Raw genomic sequence first — 23378 nt, forward strand, 5'->3', positions numbered from 1 at the left:
CTACCCTTACCACCTACTTACAACCATTAAAACTGACTGACTAACTAACTACGGGCTTACCAGTCAACTTATTGACCAATCGACTGGTCCTACCTTACAAACTTACTTACCGACCAACCAACTACTTCCCAACTACTTAACAACCATGCAAACTGGCTTACTAGCCAACGACTGACCAACCCACTGACCCATCTACCTACCTTCCAAACCAACCTACCTTTTCAAACATTGAATCTCGCAAAAATCTACAAACCTCTTACCGAGCTGCAAACAGCCGATGTGCAATTATTTCAATTGTGATCCCGATTTTGGTTTAGGATTCAATTAACCTGATCGTCAACGACATCTCCAACGAAGATGCACGCGCTGCCGTATATCGAACCAAGCGCTTTGCCAAGCGTTCGCCGGCCGACCAGCAAAGGAGGCGGCGAATGCACGGTTAAGGCTTCATCCAACTGCCGATGCAATAAAAAGTCATGTTGAGGGAAGAAAGTCGAGCTAAAATTGGAGATGAGGAGCTCGTGCCTCAAAAGTGCGAAACAAGTCAGCTTGTTTGTTGTGTATTTTATTCAAACTCGTTTTCCAAACCCGTACTGTGCCCCCCTCCCTTAAAGGAGCGTAGTGTGGGACTTGTTTTTTCCCTCGCTCTTCCGTATCATTTTCTTTTTCATGGAGGAAAATCAGAACGCCATATGGCAAACCGTCAGGCTTGCTGTTGTGTCTCCCTCTATTGGTCGTTGTTATTTTTTGTTGTTTTTGTTTTGAATGTCTTGCTCTGTATTTGTGACATGTGCGATGACAATCAACTCAATTCTATTCCATTCCAAGTGACATCAAACAAGATATAATCTTTTTTTTTTTATTTATCCCTAGATATATTTTTAATTCTTGGCTAATTGAAAAAATATATTTTGAAGTTTCATTTTGCACTGAAAATGTTTATAAGTTGTTGAAAAGTCCCGAACACGATGAATCGTTAACGAGTAATAGTTGTGATTACAATATTGATCGAAACAAAGCAACCCAACCATTTGCATAAATCACGGATCTTCATCACAATCCGTCTGGACTCAGATGGATTGAGCTGCCTTGGCGGAGGTCTCCTTCAAGTGCCACCCTGGTTATATGTAGACCTCCCCTTGGGGGCCAAATACCGGATGCGTTTGCGTATTTGGCCCGTCATCGCAAACATGTCGAAACATCATCGCTCGCTGTGTACAGTCCACCCTCAGGAAGGAAGGATCGGGTTCGACGCGGTGTGTGTGTGTGTGTAGCAAATGTACCAACGTTAATGTGTGTGTTTAATCCTCTTAGCGCTCTCCTATGAAGACTTCCCGCCCCCCCCTTCAGCTCCACATCCATCCTCAGCGTTCGCTTGCGGCCGACGCTCACTGCTGACTTTTTTATGTAAATACGCCGTCCGCTCCTAAACGCCTCGCCCTCAAGCGCCCAGAGCGAGTTGAGCTTATGTAAGGTGTTGATCCGCTGGGAGCCAGATTGATTCTCGCACCGCTAATGATCGTGTACAGTACGTTGGCGGGGGTGGCCGTGCCTTCATGTGTGTGGGGTGGGGGGGGGTGGGGGGGGCAGATTGAAGGCGGAAAAAGATAGGAAGTTGTGAAGGAGGGCGAGAAGCAAATTATATAAAGATGGATTAGGAAGGAAGGAAGGGTGGGATGTGAGGAAAGTACGGATTTTCCAAAGTGGGCAGGAAAGACGGATTTAAGAAGGCCGGGTAAGAAGTTGACTCGTTTGCTGGCTGATTGAGAGCATTTTTGTTCCATGACAATATCAGCAACAAACCTACCACAAAAAAAAAGACTCTTCTTTCATCATAAACAATTATTTCTAACTTTCTCCGTTTGTTTGTAATAGTGTATCAGATGATTTGACCAACACTCTAAAAAGAGAATTGTTGAACCAAATTAAGATTACAAATTGTATAAATGCGTTCCATTTGAATTGTTTTAAGTGTCCCAAAGACTTTTTTTGTTTGATGCTAGCGCACGCAGCACAGAACGGTTGAAGCAATGGTAGTTATTACAAAAAAAACGGCCAGCAGGTGGCGGCAGAGTATAAGAGATCAACCAGGGCCATGTTGCAAACAAGCACATTTACCCACGGTTGTAAACAGATTTGTGAATAATGATGAAACTTAGCTATATTCTAATGCTAATTGCTGCAAAACAGAAACTGATAGAAATATAATTTTTTTTTCCTGATGAAAGAAGAGACTCTAATCTTTCCTTTGGTCGGTGTCATGTTTCTATAGCAATAGAACACAATATTCTGTGGGCCTTGCAAAATCCGTCAAAATCCAGTAAAACAGCCGGGGAGCGAAGGGGGTTTGCTTCAGTGAAAATGGCTGCCAGTCAATGAGTTAACATATTCACTTTAGATTAATTTGGGATTAATTTAATTCAAGTGAGTATATTAAGTTAAATTAACTTGTAATTAATTTAAATTTAATATAATCACTTTGGATTAACTTAATTCAATTGTGTGTTACCAATTAAAGCCATTTTATTAAATTGGTCAACAATTCTCTTTTAAGAGTGAAAAAAGAGCATTTAGATGAAAAGCAAAATGTGAAGCAGGACATTTTGCTTTTCTGACCATTTTTGCTGAATGTCGTCCACTGTAATCCTGCTTTTTATGCCTACAGAAAGTGACAGCTGGACCGTAAATCTTTGGGCACGATTGTTGAAATGTATTGTGAGATGATTATTTTTATATTTTTGAGGGGAAAGGGGTTTTGTTTACTCTAAACTAAGGCTGGACGATACGGCCCAAACATTTGATCTATATTTTTATTTATTTTTTCAGTCATTCTGGGCAATTACAAATTTCAATTGATTTCAAGTAATAAACCCAACATACATTTATTTCAATGTTTCATTTATTCCAAAATACAAAATGTTCAGACAATAATCATCGTGTAAACTTCATCGCTCGTGCATAACTTCTTGTTGCCGCTTCAATGCCACAATGAAGTCGTTCTCGTAACACATGTTGTGATCCACATTCTGACTTTGGATATAATAACTAAAGAACAAACAGATATGAATCATCCAGAAGAAGACAAGAGCGTAAATCCCAGCTCAATATCATGATTTGGCTCATTTTCAACAATTTGATTGTCAAAATGACGAATGAAACGGATTCATTCAATTTGTTGCCCAGCCCGACTGTAAACAATATTTTGTACAATATTTTGGTCTCATCCATTTTTTTCCTCGCAATAAATTATACTTTTAAATGTGCTTGTATTATTCCAAAGTATGTTTAATGACTTGGAAAAACAAATACGTGCCATAATTGCTGTGAAAACATGCCCTGCAGGGAGTATTTCAAGAAGGCAGATTTGTCTTATTGCAGGGGTGGTCTGCAGCGCAACCCGCTCGATGGAGGCGGGATTACCGTACGTCGCAAAGGAAATGATGCATCCTGGTGTGTTGACGTTGACAATTCGGTTGGGAGCGAGATCGGAAAGGACGTCAACGACGTTAAAAAACACTTGGATGGCTTACAGTAGTAGTAAGTCGGGGAAAAAAAAGTTTTGCTGCAAAGCCTCACACAACCCAGCAACAGCAGGGCCGTGCATTATTAAAGCGCAGGGGGGGGGCTCGAGGGCCATCTTGAATGCGTCGTGTGCTGGCGGAGTTGACGACAAAAAAAATGACGCTTGAAAGGCTCCCCACGCGTATGAATAATGAAGCCTTTGTTTTGTTAGCCCTAAAAGCTAAACGCTAGCAGCTGCTTGTCAGATAAGTCACCCTGCGGGGTGGAGGTGGCGCATTTTCCGGGGGTGAGCAACAAACGAGTCCAAACGCAACATCTTCTTATTAAAATGGCTCCGAATGAGTTTTGGCTCTTGGTAAAAAAAAATATTATTATTTTTTTTTTAATATGTGATATTCATATTTTTGCAGGATGAGCAAGCCTTGATTTCTGTAGCTCCCTCATTCCTCATATCAAATTTTTTTCCACTTAAGAAACTTGGGGCACTTGCTTGTGAACCACCAGGCTTTCTGTTCTGTCTGTCTTTTTTTTTTTCTCGTGTTTTTCAGACGGGTTGTGATCGTGAAGACAAATCTCTTGTGTGATTTTCCATACTTGGTCAATAAATCGGATACAGTGTGTGTGTGTGTGTGTGTGTGTGTGTGTGTGTGTGTGTGTGTGTGTGTGTGTGTGTGTGTGTGTGTGTGTGTGTGTGTGTGTGTGTGTGTGTGTGTGTGGAAAGGAAGTTGTATTACTATGAGAAAGAACATTAATATTTACTTGAAAAAAAAAATAAGGGGAAAAATTGCCAAAAATATTATTTTCCAGAAAAAAAGTTATACATTTACAAGATTACCTTTTTTTTTAAGAATTTTTTTTAATGAAAAAAAAAAAAACAAGGGAAGAAGTTATTTTATTCAAATGAAAAAAAAGTTGTTTTTTAATAAACGTAAATATTTTTTTCCAGAAATAAATATTATTCTTTATAATTTGTATTAATAATAGTATTTTTTAAATGTCAATTTCTTATGGGGATTTTAAAACATTAGGGGGAAAAGTTGCAATTTTACATTAAAAATAAATTTCGGGGGTGGGGGGGGGGAGTCGCACATTTACACAGTTTTTTAGTTTTTTTTTCTTCTTAGTGAAGTTGAACTCTTGGTTGGAACCATAAAAATATCAATGGAAAAACTTGCTTTTTTAAAATTATTATTATTATAATCACCTGACCAAAAAAAAAAACTTTTTTGATAAGCTCTTATCTTATACTAGCCTTTTTTCTTTGTTAAATTTCATCTTTAATGTTGAATAATGAATTTTTTTCCTCAAATAAATGAGTTTATTGCTAGGGGGAAAAAATAATTTTTTTTTTAAAAATTTTCTTAACAGTACTATTTTCCTATGTCACTAATTGTGTTGGCTGTGGAGTATTTCCCAGGATGAATGTGGACTTCTTCTTCTTCTTCCGTGTGTGTTCCCCGTTGGTTGTCGTGATATTTGCACAGTCCCATCCGTCCCTAATAAGACGACTTCGAGGAGCCGCCACGCATCCATCCCTGTGAGCGGGCGGGTGGGCTCGTCTCGCGTGTCTATTTGTGTCCTGGTAAATGGGTTAACGTGGACCAGAATAATCTCCGCGGCTCCCAGTGAAGAGCGCCGGTATAAATACACTTGATAGGACCACGCAAGCAGATGTTTCACTACGATAGCGTCTGAATTAATCATCTCGCTCCTCAAGTCTATTTATGAGGCAGGGACTTTTTTTTTCTTTTTTTTTTAGATTGTTCTTTAAGGGCGGCCTCCAGCGCCTTGTTAGATGATCTAGAAGCTTGATGCTGAAGCTTTGTACCATCCATCCTGCCTAGACGGGTTGCCAGGAACAGGATGTAAACAAGACGAGAGCGAAGATAGCCGGAAAGGAAACGGAAGCATATTGGATTTTATCACTTGGCAAATGGCAGACGGTGGGATATGTTCAAGCCCGACACGAAGGGCTGCCAAGCAAATTGTAACAGAAAGAAAGTTAACTTTCCTGCCTAAACGGGCTGACAAAACCTTTTTGTCCCCGTACTGTATGGAGACGTATCTTCTTGGAGCTTCAGTCTGCTAACATTGATCTACAAGTTAAAGCGTGCTGACAGACCAAATGTTTCCTCAGGGAGGAACTGGAGGCTTTCTGCTGCCCGTTCATTCCCCTGATTGAATTGGCTTCAGTAATAACTTTAGGTACCTGCGCGCAATTTTGGGCCGATTGGATTTTTGCTAGCTAGCCTGACGGGTTAGCTTATTTTTGTGATTTGTCCGCCTTTAGTGAGCGACCTGAGCTTGTGTTGTTGTCCTTCCATCTTTTTTGAAACTGAATTGTCTGTAATGATCAACAATTGTATGTTTATCATCACCGGGTTGGCTAACGTTTAGCATGGATAGCATGACGGCTAGAACAATAATTTTAAACGATTTATTTCTTTCAAATGATGTTGTCTTGGTCAGGCCTTTTTGTTCTTCTCACGAGTAACTGTAAACAATGTTATGTTCGTCGAGCTGCTTTGCCCAAGGAAATCGTATCCACGTGGATCCGCGTTGCTAGAGCGGCCGTTCTTCGAAATCAAGCGGGAGCCAGAAATGGTCCTCAGGGTGGGGAATGAAATGAACCCCGGACGACGTTTAATCAACGCAGCCCTGGCAACGGGTCCCCGGAGGGCACAATCTAATTGGGCGCAAGCTGCGAATGGCCTTTCACGCTGGCGCTCTACGCGCGCCCCCCCCCCCCCCCCCCCCGCTGCGGGGGTCAAGTAATAGCGGCTTGCTGGTCCGTGTTTGCGGTCAACTTGAGGGTCAATGCCATTTTGCAGCAGGGAAAGGAATCGGAACGCTGTCCTCTGGAGACTTTGTCCGTAATGGATTGACTTTCTCAGGCGGTCACCTGCCGTTAGCCGCGACGCTAATTTGACATAAGACCACTGAGGCGTGGCGGGAAAGCTATTCGCGCGCGGCGGCTTTATTATTAAACTCGTTATGCAATCAAACGGCTTCCGCGCCTTTGATGACATAATCATCCTGGCTTCACATCTCAATTTTTTTGTGCGCATTGAAAATGGTACGTCTGAAGACATCCGTCCAGCCGACGCCATTCCAACCCGAAACATTTAACCCGAGATCCAGTAAGGGTTACTTTAATCATGTAAATATAATCTAGTGGGCTAAAAATATCCATCCATTTTCTGTACCGCTTGTCCTCACAAGGGTCGCGGGGTTGCTGGAGCCTATCCCAGCTGGCTTCGGGCAGTAGGCGGGGTACACCCTGAACTGGTTGCCAGGGCTAAAAATAATAAAATAATTAATTTGACCTCATAACTTTAACCTAGGCCTAACTTGAATTTTAGGAGGCCTCCTCTTTAACGTTAGCTCTAAACCCGAATCCCAACCCTCTCACTTTTTCTCACCCTAAATGCTAACCACAACATTAGCCCGAGTCCTAAAAACCCTCACTGTAACACCGAAACCCAAAACTCAGGTTTTAACGGGATGTTTCACTTCTTAAGACCATTTTCCACTGAGGGGCGAATGTTTGTCAAGGTAGCAAATATTGATTTCTCGTCAGGCTTCGTTCAAGGTCGCAGCGTTCGCTAAACGTTGTCTTAACGCCAGACGTTCATTTTGAACATGTTAAAAATGTACTTGCGACAAGAAACAACATTAAAACGGATGAAGAACGTTTAGCGAACGTGACGAGGGGTGAAACAAGTACTCGAGTAAATCGAGTACCTCGAGTACTCGTTTATTTAAGGCTCTAGCGTAGCAGACGCGGGCTACTTTTATTAGCAAGGCACTTGCAGGGCTCGACACTGCGACCGATTTACTCACGAATGCAGCCAACTTTACAGCCTGTGCTGGTAAAAACATTTTTTTTTCAATCCAGTTGCTCGGCCGCGAGTATGTTTAAATGAGTGGTGTGATCCGTATGGATCAAGCGCCACGGTTTGGGTCATCATGCATAGTTCTGCGCCGCTGAACTATCGAAGCAAATATCTAAATATTGTCGGCTTTTATAAAATGCCTTATTTGCCTTTTTACTGGTCAGCTGGTCCAAATTCATAAATGCACAACCACTACCATCCCATATAATGTCTTCTTTTTTTTTTTTATTGTGTACTTAAAATCCCAGCAAAAACATATTTCATCCGAATACTCGAGTACTTGATAGAATTTTCAGTCAAGTATTTGAATACTAAAATACTTTTTTTTTTTCTCCTTTTTTTTTTTTCTTTCTTTTTTATAAAGAGCTCAGTATTGTTCATTCGGAAATGTCATCATCATTGCTCTTTATTTTATTTTTTATTTTTTTATTATTATTTTTTTTTGTGTGTGTGTGGGTGAGTATGTGTATGTGCGTGCGTGCGTGCGTGTGTGCGTGCGTGTATTTTTGTTAGCTCACCAAAAAACCTATTAGAAAAAATCTCATACCGTTCACCTAAACCGAACACCGCCGTCAGGAGACCCGAGGAAGGACCAAAGAATACTAAAATACTTGATAGTTGCAGCTCTAGTTGTGTCCTTGAACAAACCCTGACGAGAAATCAGAAATTTGCTAGCGTCGCTAACGTTGGCCTCTCGGTGGGATGCGGGCTTTAAACGGGACGACGTTCACATTTTAACGTTGTAGGTTTGAAGTTTTAACGTGATGATTTTCAAATATAAATTGTTTAAAAACTGTTTAAGGCATGAAAAGAAGATTCACATGCCTTTATTAAGCTCAGAAACGAACACAGAAACCAAACTTAACATGTTATAACGTTCTCTGGTGTGTCCAGTACGCTTCCGTGACATTCGGAATTTGAAAAAGGACGAGTTCAACGGCAGAAACGGCAGCTGCGAGCAAACGGTTTACGATTGCGGCCCATTCCTCGATTCGCCCCAAGGCACATTTAATCTTGGACACGAGCCGGTCGAGGGGAAGCTTTTGCCATACGTTCTATTTCTGTACACGCCGCCAACATGGGGTTTAATTGCGTGTTTGAGGGTGAACATCTGCGCACACGCATGTTATGTGTCAGTATAAAATGTACACGACGATCCAAGTGGGGCCGCTGAGGCCTTGGCGGAGGTTTCCCTTTCACAGCCAAGTTGGTCATCCAGCATGTAGATTCGAGACGATGATTCGCCCAGGAGAGACGGCGTCCATCACGAAAGTCCGCGAGGCAGAATTACGGCCGCCATGAGAGGCGTTATTGATCGAGCGGGGAAATCATATTTTAAGATTGTAAAGTGATTTATGTATTTTGCACTTAGACATGCGCTAGAATATTGATTCGCCACGTTTGGGGCTTCAAGCCATCCGTGTACGCGTCGCTAGCTCAGCGGTGATGAGCTATTGATATGTGGCAGGATAAAGAAAGGAGGCTAGTTAAAAAAAAAAAATATATATAACAAAATCTTATGCCCAAATATGGTCATTTTATTCTTCTGTTACAAATCTACAATTTAGTACTATTTGTCCATGGCATGTCTGCAGTTTTTGGTATTTTACTCAATATGAACTAATGTTTTAAAAAATGCTTGACAACCAATCTGTTAACTCTTGAACTGTTTGCGAAGTGTCTCAAAACTACGACTCTTGAAAGCCTGGATTTTTTTTTTTTTAACAGAATAAGAGTGAGAATAGCTCAATTAGATCCGTTCCGTTCCGTTCCGTTGCGTCTTCAATTCCGCTTATCCGGGGTCGGGTCGCGGGGGCAGCAGCTTTAGCAGGGAAGCCCAGACTTCCCCCTCCCTAGCCACTTCAGCCAGCTCCTCCGATGGGATCCCGAGGCGTTCCCAGGCCAGCCGTGAGACGTAGTCTCTCCAGCGTGTCCTGGCTCGTCCCCGGGGCCTCCTGCCGGTAGGACATGCCCGGAACACCTCCCCAGGGAGGCGCCCAGGAGGCATCCGAACCAGATGCCCCAGCCACCTCAACTGGTTCCTCAACTGGTGACCGTTCCGTTCCGTCTTCAATTCCGCTTATCCGGCGTCGGGTCGCGGGGGCAGCAGCTTTAGCAGGGAAGCCCAGACTTCCCTCTCCCCAGCCACTTCAGCCAGCTCCTCCGACGGGATCCCAAGGCGTTCCCAGGCCAGCCGTGAGACGTAGTCTCTCCAGCGTGTCCTGGCTCGTCCCCGGGGCCTCCTGCCGGTAGGACATGCCCGGAACACCTCCCCAGGGAGGCGCCCAGGAGGCATCCGAACCAGATGCCCCAGCCACCTCAACTGGTTCCTCTCAACGTGGAGGAGTAGCGGCTCGACGCTGAGTCCCTCCCGAATGACCGAGCTTCTCACCCTATCTCTAAGGGAGAGCCCGGCTACCCTGCGGAGGAAACTCATTTCGGCCGCTTGTATCCGGGATCAATTAGATCGATTTTGAGTATTCCTGTTTTGTTAAAAGGAGTCGGCTTTAATGATTCGGTGCAGGAGGAACTGTCAGCCATGAAGGTTATTTTTATTTTTTTTGAACTGCTTTGTCAGCATTTTATTTCTTGTATCACTCGTAGCTCTAAAACTTTAGTCAAGTCGTTTGAGAAGCCGAGTTATCGATAACTTGAAAAAGCAACTTTTCCAGAAAGTTCTGAGCTGCTGTTCGATGTTGCATCAACACCCCGTCGAGCGTACGTCATCGTCATGAATCCTAAATAAAAAGTCGTGTTTTTAATGATTGCTCATGTTTTCTTTTCCAACAGGACAAGTCGTCGTGGCGACCGCAGCCGTGTCGGGAATGCACGTGCCACGACAACGTGATCATCTGCGTGGCCGTCCAATGTGCCAACCCGCACTGCAACTTCCAGCGGGTAAGATCGCCAAATCTTGTCCGTTCCAAAACCTGACTGTGTATTAACGTCACTTCTATCCTTGCACTTAACAGTATATTTTTTTTTTAACCCTTCATTAATTGGCATTAAAAATCATGTATTTATATTGTGTATATGTGTATTTTAGCTAATGATCATATTAGAATAATTGTTTTTATTAGTAATCTTTATTAAACATATTAAAATTATTATCTTACTATGACATTGTTTTAAATTTTTTTTAAATAAATTATTGTTTGATCATGAATTATTTTTATTATATGATAATAAGAGTATAAATAAATTGATACATTGACCAGTTAATTTTTAGTTTTAGACGCTTCCTACTGATAATGGCAACAATAATAATGATTGTGTACTTACTTTATTTACTACTACAATGTACAGATGTTTTTATTTAATAGCAATATTGTTTATGACTACAAATTCATTTTTTGATGATCAATTATTTATTACTTCTTAGAATGCATGATGTGACATGAATGTTAGATTTATTTCTATTCATATGTTTACATTTAGGTTTCCACAGGAAATCCTTTTCGCATCCTTTTCTTATTGGTGATAATAACGTGAAAAAATAAATTGCCAACTTAGCAATTTAGAGGAGGCAAAAAAAACGCCTGTGAAAAGACGACAACAAAAATACAAATAAAAAAATTGCTGCTGGAGTGCAAAGGACACACGGCCATTATCCCGTTGATGTATTCCCGCAATATGTCCGTTTTCATCATGACAACATGTGGCTGTCTGTTTACTGGTGCCGAAATGCAATCATGTTTTATTTCCTCGCGTAATTCTCTCGTGGCTCTGTCTGCTGTCCCATTAAATTGACATGAAGCCATATAATTACACCCCCCCCCCCCCCCCAATAATATCCGCATCCCTCATTTTCCCCGTTTTGCCATCCTAGTCTCATTTTATTATCACTATTATTATTATTATCATCATCATTATTATTTGAAATTTTTCTTGCGCGCCTGTGCCGTCTCATTCACATTCGATTCAGTGCAGTAATGGAAAAAGGAAATTGGGACAAATAGAATACAGTGTAATACAAAATATACGTTGTAGCAGAGATTGTATATTTGATAGGATGGAGCAAATACTGCGCTTGCAAAAGATATGCTACATAGCAAACGTTGTATTTGCAGCAGCTTTAAGAGAGGAAAATGTCAACGCCTCACTGTCAATAAATGTGACCAATGACTTATAAGCTCAACATTATAGAACCGCAGTTTAAGAAGATCAAGATTAGGTTTTGCGTAGACAAAAACAATGACCGGGTTCAAGTTTTCGGTCAGGACCAGCACCAGTACCCTGAATCAGGATTTAAAGGGCTAAAAACAAAACCAGGGCCAGCTAAAAAGTCAAACATTGGAACAAGGCCTACACCAGGACCAAAGGGTGGCTAGACCAGGATGTGGAACGAGCCCTAGACCACAACGAAGAGAAGGACCACTATCAGAACCAAGGAACAGACCAACTCAAGTACCAAGAGCAAGCCCAGACCTAGAAATTGACCAAAAGGCTAGAAAAAGGGCAGGGTCTACCCCAGTACAGACACCTTCAAGTGGACCTAAAGGGCTGGACGAGGACAAGAATTGAGGCCGAGTTCAGCAGCTGGGCATGAAAAGCATTACTACTACTACTACTACACTGGAAGCCAACTGTGTAAGACCTCAACCAGTACCAAGGCCTAGACCAATACCAGGTAGACCAGGCAATGGAACAAGGCTTAGATCAGGACTAAGCCTAGAACAGGTCTAGGACATTGACCAAGGACAAGGGCATATACCAGAGACCAGAGACTAGTGACTAATCCATGACCAAGATCTAGACCTTTGCACTGGGACCAAGAACCAGATCTAGACCAGGACCAAGGCATAGAACAACAATCCTACCGAGAGCAATGTCAGTTTTTTTTTTTGTCAATATATTGTAACGGGAGGTTTGTGTTGTTCTTTGATGAAAAAGTCTTGAGATGTCCAAAATATTAGCCTTGTTTCTTTATCATTTGATGCTGTTTGTGTTGTCCAAAGGGCGAACGCTTGAGGATACCCGCCGACCAATGCTGCCCGGAGTGCGCCTCCGCCGTCGAGGGTTCGTGCAACTACCAGGATGCCACTTACGCCGTAAGTCCCGACAACGCTCTTATGAGTCGCGAGGACGCGTTCTTTAGCTTCATTGTCCGCTTCCCTCAGCATGACAGTCAATGGAACCCTTCGCCGTGCACGTTGTGCGAGTGCTCCGACGGCGTGGCATCTTGCGGCCCCCGCCGCTGCCCCGCCCTCAGTTGCCCCGACAACCACAACCCTTTCACGCCAGCCGGAGAATGCTGCCCCAAGTGTGCTCGCGGTGGAGGTAAGTCGAACCGGTGAGCAAGGAAAAAAAACGGGGAAATTGCAAGCTAAAGAAAAAGCTTTTGATTTGGATTCGAACCACCTCCGCTCCAAACCGCCATTTGTTTTGTTTTCTCACGCGGTCAAACTGACCAAAAGCGCTTCCATTGAGGCTGTTCATCGTGAAGAGCGCTTTAGCAACATTGCTAATATTCCTTTATTCCACCGAAGCGGCGTGTGAGGCCGTCGAAATCGCACCCCAGGCGACGCACCTTTTTGCATGCGTTCATTTCCTCGCACCACTTTAATGTTTCATAGTCAAAGTCGAGCTATTATATGCTAATGCCAGGAAGAGGCAGGAGGCTGCTTTGTACACATTTCTCATGCTCACGGGAGTGCGTGAAATTGCGCTCAAAATAGCTTTGAGGGTTTCAACAACACATTCAACAACAACAAGGGTTGCTATTTAACTTTCTTTCAGATTGCCGTCCATCATTTGCATGTGAAACCGCTTCGCTTATATTTGTTGTGATGAATCACGCACATTTGCTCCTTTTAAGATGCTTTGAGAACATTTGAATGACTCGTGACTCACGCGGAAGCAATTTCCCGCTCAATGGACGCCTCAACCTAAAATGGCAGACTTCCTGTGTCTTTTTTGGGGAATGGCGTCTTGAGACTTTTTGGGGGGTCTCCTCGCGATGGACGAGCTTTCGCAATCTCATGTTGTTGAGGCGGAATTTTCTAAATATTTGTAGAGAAGGACGGAAGTTATATTATTGAGGAGAAAGCGTGGGAGTAAATAAGTTTGACTTCTTCTCACTCTTCGAATATTCATTGGCTGTTTTCTTTAGATTTTTCTTTTCTTTCGTTGTCACTTATTCATTCGGGAGGGACTCAGCTTCGAGCCGCTACTCCTCCACGTTGAGAGGAACCAGTTGAGGTGGCTGGGGCATCTGGTTCGGATGCCTCCTGGGGAGGTGTTCCGGGCATGTCTTACCGGCAGGAGGCCCCGGGGACGACCCAGGACACGCTGGAGAGACTGCGTCTCACGGCTGGCCTGGGAACGCCTTGGGATCCCATCGGAGGAGCTGGCTGAAGTGGCTGGGGAGAGGGAAGTCTGGGCTTCCCTGCGAAAGCTGCTGCCCCCCGCTACCCGACCCCGGATAAGCAGAATTGAAGACGGAACGGAACGGTCACCAGTTAAGGAACCAGTTGAGGTGGCTGGGGCATCTGGTTCGGATGCCTCCTGGGGAGGTGTTCCGGGCATGTCTTACCGGCAGGAGGCCCCGGGGACGACCCAGGACACGCTGGAGAGACTGCGTCTCACGGCTGGCCTGGGAACGCCTTGGGATCCCATCGGAGGAGCTGGCTGAAGTGGCTGGGGAGAGGGAAGTCTGGGCTTCCCTGCGAAAGCTGCTGCCCCCCGCTACCCGACCCCGGATAAGCAGAATTGAAGACGGAACGGAACGGTCACCAGTTAAGGAACCAGTTGAGGTGGCGGGGGCATCTGGTTCGGATGCCTCCTGTGCGCCTCCCTGGGGAGGTGCTCCGGGCATGTCCTACCGGCAGGAGGCCCCGGGGACGAGCCAGGACACGCTGGAGAGACTACGTCTCACGGCTGGCCTGGGAACGCCTTGGGATCCCATCGGAGGAGCTGGCTGAAGTGGCTAGGGAGAGGGAAGTCTGGGCTTCCCTGCTAAAGCTGCTGCCCCCCGCGACCCGACCCCGGATAAGCGGAATTGAAGACGGAACGGAACGGTCACCAGTTGAGGAACCAGTTGAGGTGGCTGGGGCATCTGGTTCGGATGCCTCCTGGGCGCCTCCCTGGGGGGGAGGTTTTCCGGGCATGTCCTACCGGTAGGAGGCCCCGGGGACGAGCCAGGACACGCTGGAGAGACTACGTCTCACGGCTGGCCTGGGAACGCCTCGGGATCCCATCGGAGGAGCTGGCTGAAGTGGCTAGGGAGAGGGAAGTCTGGGCTTCCCTGCTAAAGCTGCTGCCCCCCGCGACCCGATCCCGGATAAGCGGAATTGAAGACGGAACGGAACGGTCACTTATTCATGTATTTGAAATAATGTTGAAATATTCGAAACAAACATTTCCATCAATCAAACCCCAAAATGGCTGCTTTGAACCACAATAACAAACTTCCTGTGTCTTCTTGAACATAGCCTCTTGAGACTTTTTTGTGGGTCTACTCACGATGGAGGTGCCTACCAAAATTTCACGTCGCTTCGTGAAAACTGGCTTCACTTTCACACACTTCGAAGGATCACAGGAATTGCTCGCGTGACCTTATCATTCACTTCAAAGCAAAAATGGCAGACGTCTTGCGCTATTTGGGTCCTGGCTTCTCCAGACCTTTACTCACAATAGACAAAACGACCAAATTCACGTTTGTGTGTGTGTGTCAGAGTCGTGCTCCTGGGAGGGTTCGGAGTACAGGGATGGCGAGGAGTGGCGTCCCAGCAAGTGTTCCAGATGCGTTTGCCTCAACGGGGACGTCCGATGCTCGGTGGCCGAGTGTCCACGAGTGGCTTGTAAACCTGTGAGTCTCCCGTGAACCCCCCCCCCCCCCCCCCCCATCACACTCTCACAAAGCCACGATGGTCATCGTCTGGTGCAGATATACGCCGTGGCGTTGCATTTCCCAAAAAAAAGTCTGCTCTCCATCAGAATGAAAACTTGGTGATCCAGCCGGGCCAGTGTTGTCCTCAGTGCGTCTCCAACCCGTGCTTGTCTGCCGGGAAGCAGCACCAGGTGAAGTCACGTCACGAGGTACGCCCCTCAGGACGGTCAGTAAATCCAACGTGTGTTTGTGTGTGTGTGTCGGCAGCATGGCGAGCAGTGGCAAAAGGACGCCTGCACCGCGTGTGCGTGCGAGCGTGGTCAGTCCAAATGTCACGCACACACCTGCCGGCCGCTCACCTGCGATAAGGTGAGTACACAGTTGGTCGCACAAAACAAACGCACGCACACACCTACACGGACATGAATCCAAACGGGAGGGGGGGCGGGGGGGAAAGGCGGGCTATTTGTTTATCCTTGCAATGTATGTTCAACAAAAAACACACACACAAGTTTGAGGTGCTATCTTTGTGGGGCCATCCCATTGACATAATGCCAACTAATCCCAACCATAACCAAATTCAAACCTAAACTCTAAAACCAAGTCTTGACCCTCACAAAGAGGTCTAAAGTTGTGGGGCCCCCCCAAAAATGGCCCCACAAGGACATGTTTATGTAAGCCTTCTTTGTTGTGGAATATTTGATGATGCTCACACGCAGGTTGAGTTTGAGACCCCCGTACTCGATAGTCACCAGTTTCGACAAGGCCGTTTTCAGAACATGCCAGACCATTACAGCGAAATTAATGAAGTCAATTGTTTGATTTTGATCCAACTTAGTGATGCCAAACCAGAATTAGACATTCTCAGTAAACAGTTACCAGGATGACTTACATGGTTACTGGAGGGTGCTAGACATCTACCAAAACCCCTAACCTGTACTAGGTGGCTACAGGAATGTGCTAAACAAGACAGTAACTAGAATGTGCTCGACACAGCGTTAGTTAAGTGCGAATCAATAATTATTGCATGCTTCACTGTTACCCGAATGTGCTAGCTAGACAGTTACCAAAAGCATCCCAATCAGACGAATGAGTTAGCTGGTTAGGGGGTAAATGTCTATCCACGTGGATAGACATTTACCCCCTAACCAGCTAACTCAGACAAATGAGTCAGCTGGTTAGGGGGTAAATGTCTATCACGTGGATAGACATTTACCCCCTAACCAGCTAACTCAGACAAATGAGTCAGCTGGTTAGGGGGTAAATGTCTATCCCTAACCAGCTAACTCAGACAAATGAGTCAGCTGGTTAGGGGGTAAATGTCTATCCGGTAAATGTCTATCCACGTGGATAGACATTTACCCCCTAACCAGCTAACTCAGACAAATGAGTCAAATATTGCAATTGGTTTTGATCAACCTTGGCTGCGACAAGCCGGAACGTGCTCAACGGCTACAAGGCAGACGCGCCGATATTGGCACGCACGTTGACATTCAGCAGTGAGCAGATCCTCTCACACATTTGGATGCGCGCAGAGACTCTGCAAATAGATTGCTGTGCGAGACCTTGTGGAATTGTTTCTGTCTAACGCGCACACACGCACGCTCACGCTCACAAACGCACACACCCGCGCGCGCGCACTCCCTTGCGCAACAGTTGACATTTAATTTGCGCTCGTAAGCAATTTTGTCAGTATCGGCATCTCGTTAGGAAGTCGTAGACGCGCGCGCGCCGACGAGCACGCAATCAAATGTAATAAAAAGACGCAATTACAACGGAGAGGCGTATTGTCACAGGACCCCTGACACGGTGGTATCCAGGGCGGGTTCGAGTCATTCATAAATCCTAATTTTATTCATTGGATTATTTATCAAATCTGCTGAGTCCAGACCCAACGTTTGCAAGACTCGGGATTGGGAATTATATCAAAACAACGCCTCCCTCAAATAGACTCCTCAGTTAGTTAGCTAGTTAGTTAGTTAGTTAGCTAGCTAGCTAGTTAGTTAGGTCGTTGGTTAGTTGGTTGGTTGGTTAGTTAGTTAGTTAGTTAGTTAGTTAGTTAGTTAGTTAGTTAGTTAGTTAGTTGGTAAGTTGGATAGATAGATAGATAGATAGATGGATGGATGGATGGATGATCAGTTACTCACTCAGTTGGTCAGTCATTGAGTTGGTCTGTTAGTTAGTTGGTCGTTTGGTTGCATTGTTGTGTTAATTTGTTAATCAGTTTGTTCACTGGATGCAACGTTTTTTTGTTTGGTTTGTTATTTTGATTTTTGAATGCTAAATTATATAGCTAGTTGCCTTGTGAGTTGGAAAATTGATCAGCTGATTGGTTATTTTTACTGTTTGTCAGTAGCTCAGTCGGTTGGTAGATAGATAGATATTGTGAGCTGTAATATTTCACGTGGTGGTGGTGTCGCTATATAAGGTAATCAACACAGTTCAAATCTATTGTATAGTTATAGTTATAGTTATAGTTATAGTTATAGAATAGAAATCATTTCCTGTCACTTGATGCAAAATTTAAAGAAGATGCGGATTGTCCTTAAAAGAGCGCCACCTTTATGTACCATCTCACTCATACGAAAGCGACAAAGTCGGAACGGTGGGTTCGAAGTCAGCGCAGGACTTAAATCATGTCCTCTTTACGTGGAACACACGCGTGGAAATCTCCTCCGGGATGTTGGAGATCAGAGGCGGGGGTGCGCCGCTAACAAGCTCGCTCGCTCGCAAGCCTGCCGGCTGGCTGGCTGCCGGTGATTAAAATTCACAACGTGGTCGCATGCTGTGCATCGACTTCAATCTCACTTTCTTCTTTCCGGCCCTGCGACAGCCGCCATTGTCGTTCATCAAAAGTGTGTGACGAGTTTGTTCTAATGAAGTCGCGGTACTTCAATGTCTCGTCACGGTTCTACGACACTTGAGGCATGTAAAGAAGAAAAAAACACAAGATGCTTTGATGAGTCATTGTAAATGTATGAAAATCTGGCGTCATCATCATATTATCATTTTTTTAAAAAAGTGTCATGAGTTGGGTTTCCATCCACCCATTTTTTATTCGAATTTTCAAAAAAATGCGAAAACCCAAATTTAAGTGAATCCTATTATGTCATACTGCATAAATAATATCGTAATTGGTTTGAATCATATCAAAATTTCAGTGAATCAAATCACATTGCAACTGAAGTGAATCGTTGCATTTGGAAGCAATCGAGTTATAACGCAATTGAATCGTAAATGAATTGGAGTGAAAGTGAACCATATTGAATCGTATATTGTGATTCAAGCGAATCGTTCCATAAGAGGAAATGAGTATCCTATCGAGAGTCAAGTCCTATTGAATCGCTTTTGATTCGAATCTCGCCTTAACATTTGAGTGAATCACATCCTAACTGCACTGAATCACATTCTCGGATATTTCAGGGCTAATTTCATGCGACTGGCGTTTTTTTTTTCTCAAACCAGGATTTTCTTTCTTTTCCGCAGGGTCAGACCAAAGTGAGGCGCGAAGGCCAGTGCTGCGACGAGTGCGCCGCCGCCCGGGGAACTTGCCTGTACCAGGGTCTGGTGCGTTACCACGGCGACATGTGGAACGCCAGCGGCTGCGAATTCTGCACGTGCAGCCGCGGTCAAGTCGTCTGCCACGAGGCGGAATGCGCTCGCCTCCGCTGCCTGCAGGTACGTTTTGGTACTTCGATAGATTTTCATACGGACGGCTAACGTTCCTGCTGGTTGCATCGTGACTGAGCAACCTTCTCTCATTTAGATGCATTTAAATGGGAAATAATAAAGATGCGAATTGTGTGAAGTACATATCGTGCAGCACCTCCATTTTGATCGCGTCGTTAAATGGTCAGTTGGTTGGATAATTATTTTGTTGGTTAGTTAGTCAATTTCTTTTGCTTGGATGTTTTTGAGTTGCTCGCTCGGTCATTTGGAGGCTTGGCATGTTTGCTTTGCTTTCTAGTTAGTTTGGTTGGTTAGCTAATTGTTTCGATGGTTGGTTAGTTGTTAAGTTAGTCAGTTCATGGTTGGATGGTTTGCCGTTTTGTCAGTTGGATGGTTGGTTGAATGATTGTTGTCAGTGGGTTAGATGATTAGTTGGACCTTGAATGGTTAATTGGTCTGTCAATCAGTGTTCTTGGTTAGTCAATTAGTTGGCTGTTTGTTTGGATGAGTGGTTGGTTGGCCAGTCAGCGGGGTCGTTGATTGGATGCATAGTTTTTTGCTTGGTTACTTCGGTGGTTAGGTAGAAAGTCGGTAGCTGGATGATCGGATTTTTGCTTGGGTAGTTGGTTTGTCAGTCTGAACATTAGCTTGTTGACTTGGTTGATTTGCTGGTTGGATAGTTAGCTTGATGCTTGGTTGCGTGAATGACCGGTTAGTTAGTTTGTCAGTCAAATTTGTCAGAAGATAGTTGGTTAAATGCTTGGTTATTTAGTTGGGTGTCTGGTTGATGGTGCATTTGATGCTTAGGTGGTGGTTGGTTAATTAGTTGGGTGGATTGTTGTTTGTGTGGTTAGTTAGTCACTTGATCGGCTGGGTGTTTGGTCGGTTGCTTACGTAGTTTGTTTAGTCAGTCTGTCAGTTTGTTGGAGGTTGCTTGGTCAGTTGATGAACAGATGCGTGTTTGCTTGGTTGAATAGTTGGTTACTTATTGATTTAACGTCAAACGACTCTGTAATTCCATGTTTAGGATTGGTAGGCCTTGGCATAATTGTGCATATTTGCATTAAATGGTAAATACGACCTTGGCTTCATAAATGAAACTTCCAGTAGTGCAGGTCACATTATGTCAATTGAATGTTAATAGTATTTGAAATGTGTGTCCAGTGAGATTAAATATGTTGAATAGTTGCTGGACTGGCAGAGGGAGATAATGTGCACCTTTATGACGCTCCTCCAAACTATTAACTGAAGGAGATCCGTCAGCCGCTGCTGCTTTTCAAGCGCTATTCTTCATGATAATTGTGCTTCCATTTCATACCACCAAGGACTCCCGCAAAGACCAAAGACCTGCTCGAGGAACATTTCGATTCACTTTGCTAAATTCAACTTATTTCTTTGTCCTCGGAGAGAGAACAAACTTTTTCATGCTTTGCAATCCTTTTTTTTTTTTTTTTTTTTTTTTTTTTTTTACATTGTCATTTGTACAGCTCACATCTTCATCATTAAGACATTTTTTCATAAGTTGGATGGACAACTGGTTGGTTGCCTTGTTGGGCGATCACTTAGTTAGCCATTTGATTGCTCAGTTAGTTTGTAAATGTAAAAGGTAAGCATGTCAAATCAGTTAGTTAGTTAGTTAGGTAGTTAGTTAGTTGGGCGGTTTGTTAGGCGGTTCGTTGGATGGACAGTTGGTTGGTTGCCCTTTTGTTAGTCATTTGATCGCTCAGTTAGTTTGTAAGCTAGTTAGTTGATAAACCTGCCAATTAGTTAGTTGGTTGGTTGGTTGGTTAGTTAAGTGTATCGTGGTTGGTTGGTTAGTGTACTCAATTTTCATACACATTTGCATCATATTTAATGGATCAATAATGTCTCATATCTCCATCATATTTAATGTATCAACGTGTGATATTTACATGCTATTTAATGGTCTACGGTCTTCGTCTTAGCCGTGATATGTGGCCCGTGTTACAGGGTGGCTGACGGACGGGGAATCATTTGCACTTAAACGCTTGGCCGCTTCCACTTCGGCTATTTAGCTCGGCCAAAGTGACGCAAATGGAGAGACCGGATGAAGTCCGTGTGTGCGTGCGTGCGTGCGTGCGTGCGTGCGTGCGTGCGTGCGTGCGTGCGTGTGTCAGCTTGCTGGGTGGGCAGCGTGGGAGGAAATCAACCAGACTTTCATCCAAAAAGCCCATTAGGTAGCACAAAATCATTTGTGTGCTGTGCTTTTAATGTTTTTTTCGTGTGTCTTTTTATCGGCCAAATCACCAACAGTCGCAAATGAAGACGACGTTTAGCGTCATTGAAGTGGCCTAGCAAGGAAAAATAAACAAATGGGTTAAGACAATTACAGTCGTTTCTGGACTATAAGCCGTTACTTTTTTTCGCTTGCATTCCACCCTGCGGCTAATACAAAGGTGCGGCTTATCCATCATATCACAAGGGGGCGCACTATAAAGGAAGCGCAAGAGCGTCAGGCAGAGCAAAACAAACCACGCGAGCCCAAATAAAATAAGAGAGACGGAACGGGAGCGAGACAATTTGTGCCCTCATTATGGAAAAGAAAGTAGCGGGAACCCGGTGGTGCGGTAACATTAAAACATCTGCGGCTTACAGTCGGGCGCGGCTTATATGAGTAACAAACTCCAGTATTCCCCAAATCTAGCTAGTGCGCCTTCTAGTCCATAAATCGTTGTAAGTAAGGCTTAAGCAAATACGTTTCAAGTCAAAGCTTCCTCCAACGTTTTGTAAAGTCAAGTTTATTTGTATAGCGCTTACTTACAAAAACATCTCGAAGGGCTTCACAAGCCCACAGTTGGCAAATATGAGCAATTTTGTACATTCAGAAAGGTGAGTTTTTCCTTCTTCTGCGCAAAGTGAAATATCAGGAATCAGAACTGACTTGTTGCTTGAAATTCTTGTGGTAAAGTGAAGTAAAATAAGTCTTAAGTACAGTTGTTGCTCTTTTATCGGTTTGTCCACATACAAATTGAAATTTGGGAAATAAAAACGGACAAAATGGAGGAAAGCTTCAAAAAAACTAGATTTTTACATCTTGATGTTTTAGCAGTCTGTCGGCGGTTTTCCTTAAGTGTGACAATATTATTTTGTTGCTTAATATTTCCGCTTGTAATTTAAAAAAAAAAGTTATAATTCTTTTGTCTTAGCTTTACGAAACACATGTGACCTTTGTGAGGATGAGTTTTTCTCAAAAATGGATGGATTTTTAATGAATGATTACTTGCTGTTGTCAACATTTGTTTGATGATGTTTTCTCACGTTTGTGATGAAAACATGTCTCGTAATACGGTACCCACATACTCGGGACCAAGCGTAAACCACCTCGCTTCTCTAAGCTCTAACCTAAGAATTCTCATTAATTAATGTCATTAATCCTGCTGTGTTAATTACAACGATGTCATGTCATTAACATGACTCGACCTGAGGAGAAGGTCAAGTTTACACGTTCATTGCTTTCTAATTTTCACATTTTTCTCATCTGTGCTTTTTGTGTCTTTTTTTTTTTTTTAGGGATCGGCGCAGGTTCAGCCTTCGGGAATGTGCTGTCCTCAGTGTTCCTCACAGAAACAATCCTGTTTGCACAAAGGACAATCGTACAAGGTAAAGGGACACGTTCTGTACTGTATGAGTTATTTGTTTACCGGCCAGGACACAAAGAATGTATGATTCCTTCCCGTACCCGTAACCTCTTCGCATGTTTCGGTAACTGTCGGTCACATTTTAGGTAGCGTTAACTCTCTAGGACGTGCTGTCTTAGTACTAACCTACTTACTTAGGTACTAATAACTAACTAAGACTTTCCAGTCACTTTCATGCATGTTCCGGTAACTGTCTGCATATTCCGGTAAGTCACAGTTTCCAAACTCCGGTTTGTCTTCTAAGGCTCAAGTTTGAGCCTTTTTCTCCCAAAATAATATTCGGTTTTCATGTTCCTCATTACTGCGAGGTAAGACGTGTAAAAAGCCCGAGTGCAAAGCTGCGCATTTCTTTTCTCCGCCTTTAGCTTAGCTCGTCCAACTTTTGCAGAAAAGGTCAGCCAAGGCCCAAAGCGAAGGGAGCTGTTATCTTTTTTTCTCCAGTAGCTTCTTCATCTTCTTCCAACGTATCCCTGGAGAAATCCGTCCTGCTGGTATAAACAAATCATGTAGCGCGTCCTCCGGCTCACTTCAGTGCTCGTACGTCCATCTGCAGGCCTGACAAGACACTCTGGCTTTGTTTTTGTTTTATCCGCCTCTGTGAGTTTTCGCTGTGGTTTGTCAAGTGCCGGCATGTTTTATCACAACTTCCTCAAATTGAGTGCTCTGTCCTCTGGAGACCTCCCAAACTTTCTATTACCGAGGCTTCTAATGCACCGCATTGCTAAAACTATTGAGAAAACCGTGTTTGTTAGTTAGTAACCGTCTCGAACTTTCCAGTAACTATCAAGTACATTCTGGTAA

At 43.9% G+C, this 23378-nt stretch overlaps 1 protein-coding gene across 2 annotated transcripts in view; it reads left to right on the plus strand.

The window, feature by feature from the left end:
- The window catches only part of fras1 (Fraser extracellular matrix complex subunit 1), a 149073-nt gene that overhangs the window by 25515 nt on the left and 100180 nt on the right, over positions 1-23378 (plus strand). The window contains exons 3-10 of one of the 2 annotated variants that reach the window (XM_086076384.1): positions 10209-10316; positions 12377-12469; positions 12539-12698; positions 15095-15228; positions 15357-15440; positions 15517-15618; positions 18736-18927; positions 22450-22539. In XM_086076384.1, coding sequence (XP_085932510.1) covers positions 10209-10316; positions 12377-12469; positions 12539-12698; positions 15095-15228; positions 15357-15440; positions 15517-15618; positions 18736-18927; positions 22450-22539 — 963 coding nt within the window. Of the gene's footprint in view, positions 1-10208; positions 10317-12376; positions 12470-12538; positions 12699-15094; positions 15229-15356; positions 15441-15516; positions 15619-18735; positions 18928-22449; positions 22540-23378 lie in introns of those variants that run through there. The other variant, XM_086076386.1, reaches the window with a different exon arrangement.

Source organism: Leptonotus elevatus, chromosome 5 (assembly GCF_054856555.1).
Source record: "Leptonotus elevatus isolate MCC_2025b chromosome 5, RoL_Lele_1.0, whole genome shotgun sequence".
Classification (NCBI taxonomy): domain Eukaryota; kingdom Metazoa; phylum Chordata; class Actinopteri; order Syngnathiformes; family Syngnathidae; genus Leptonotus; species Leptonotus elevatus.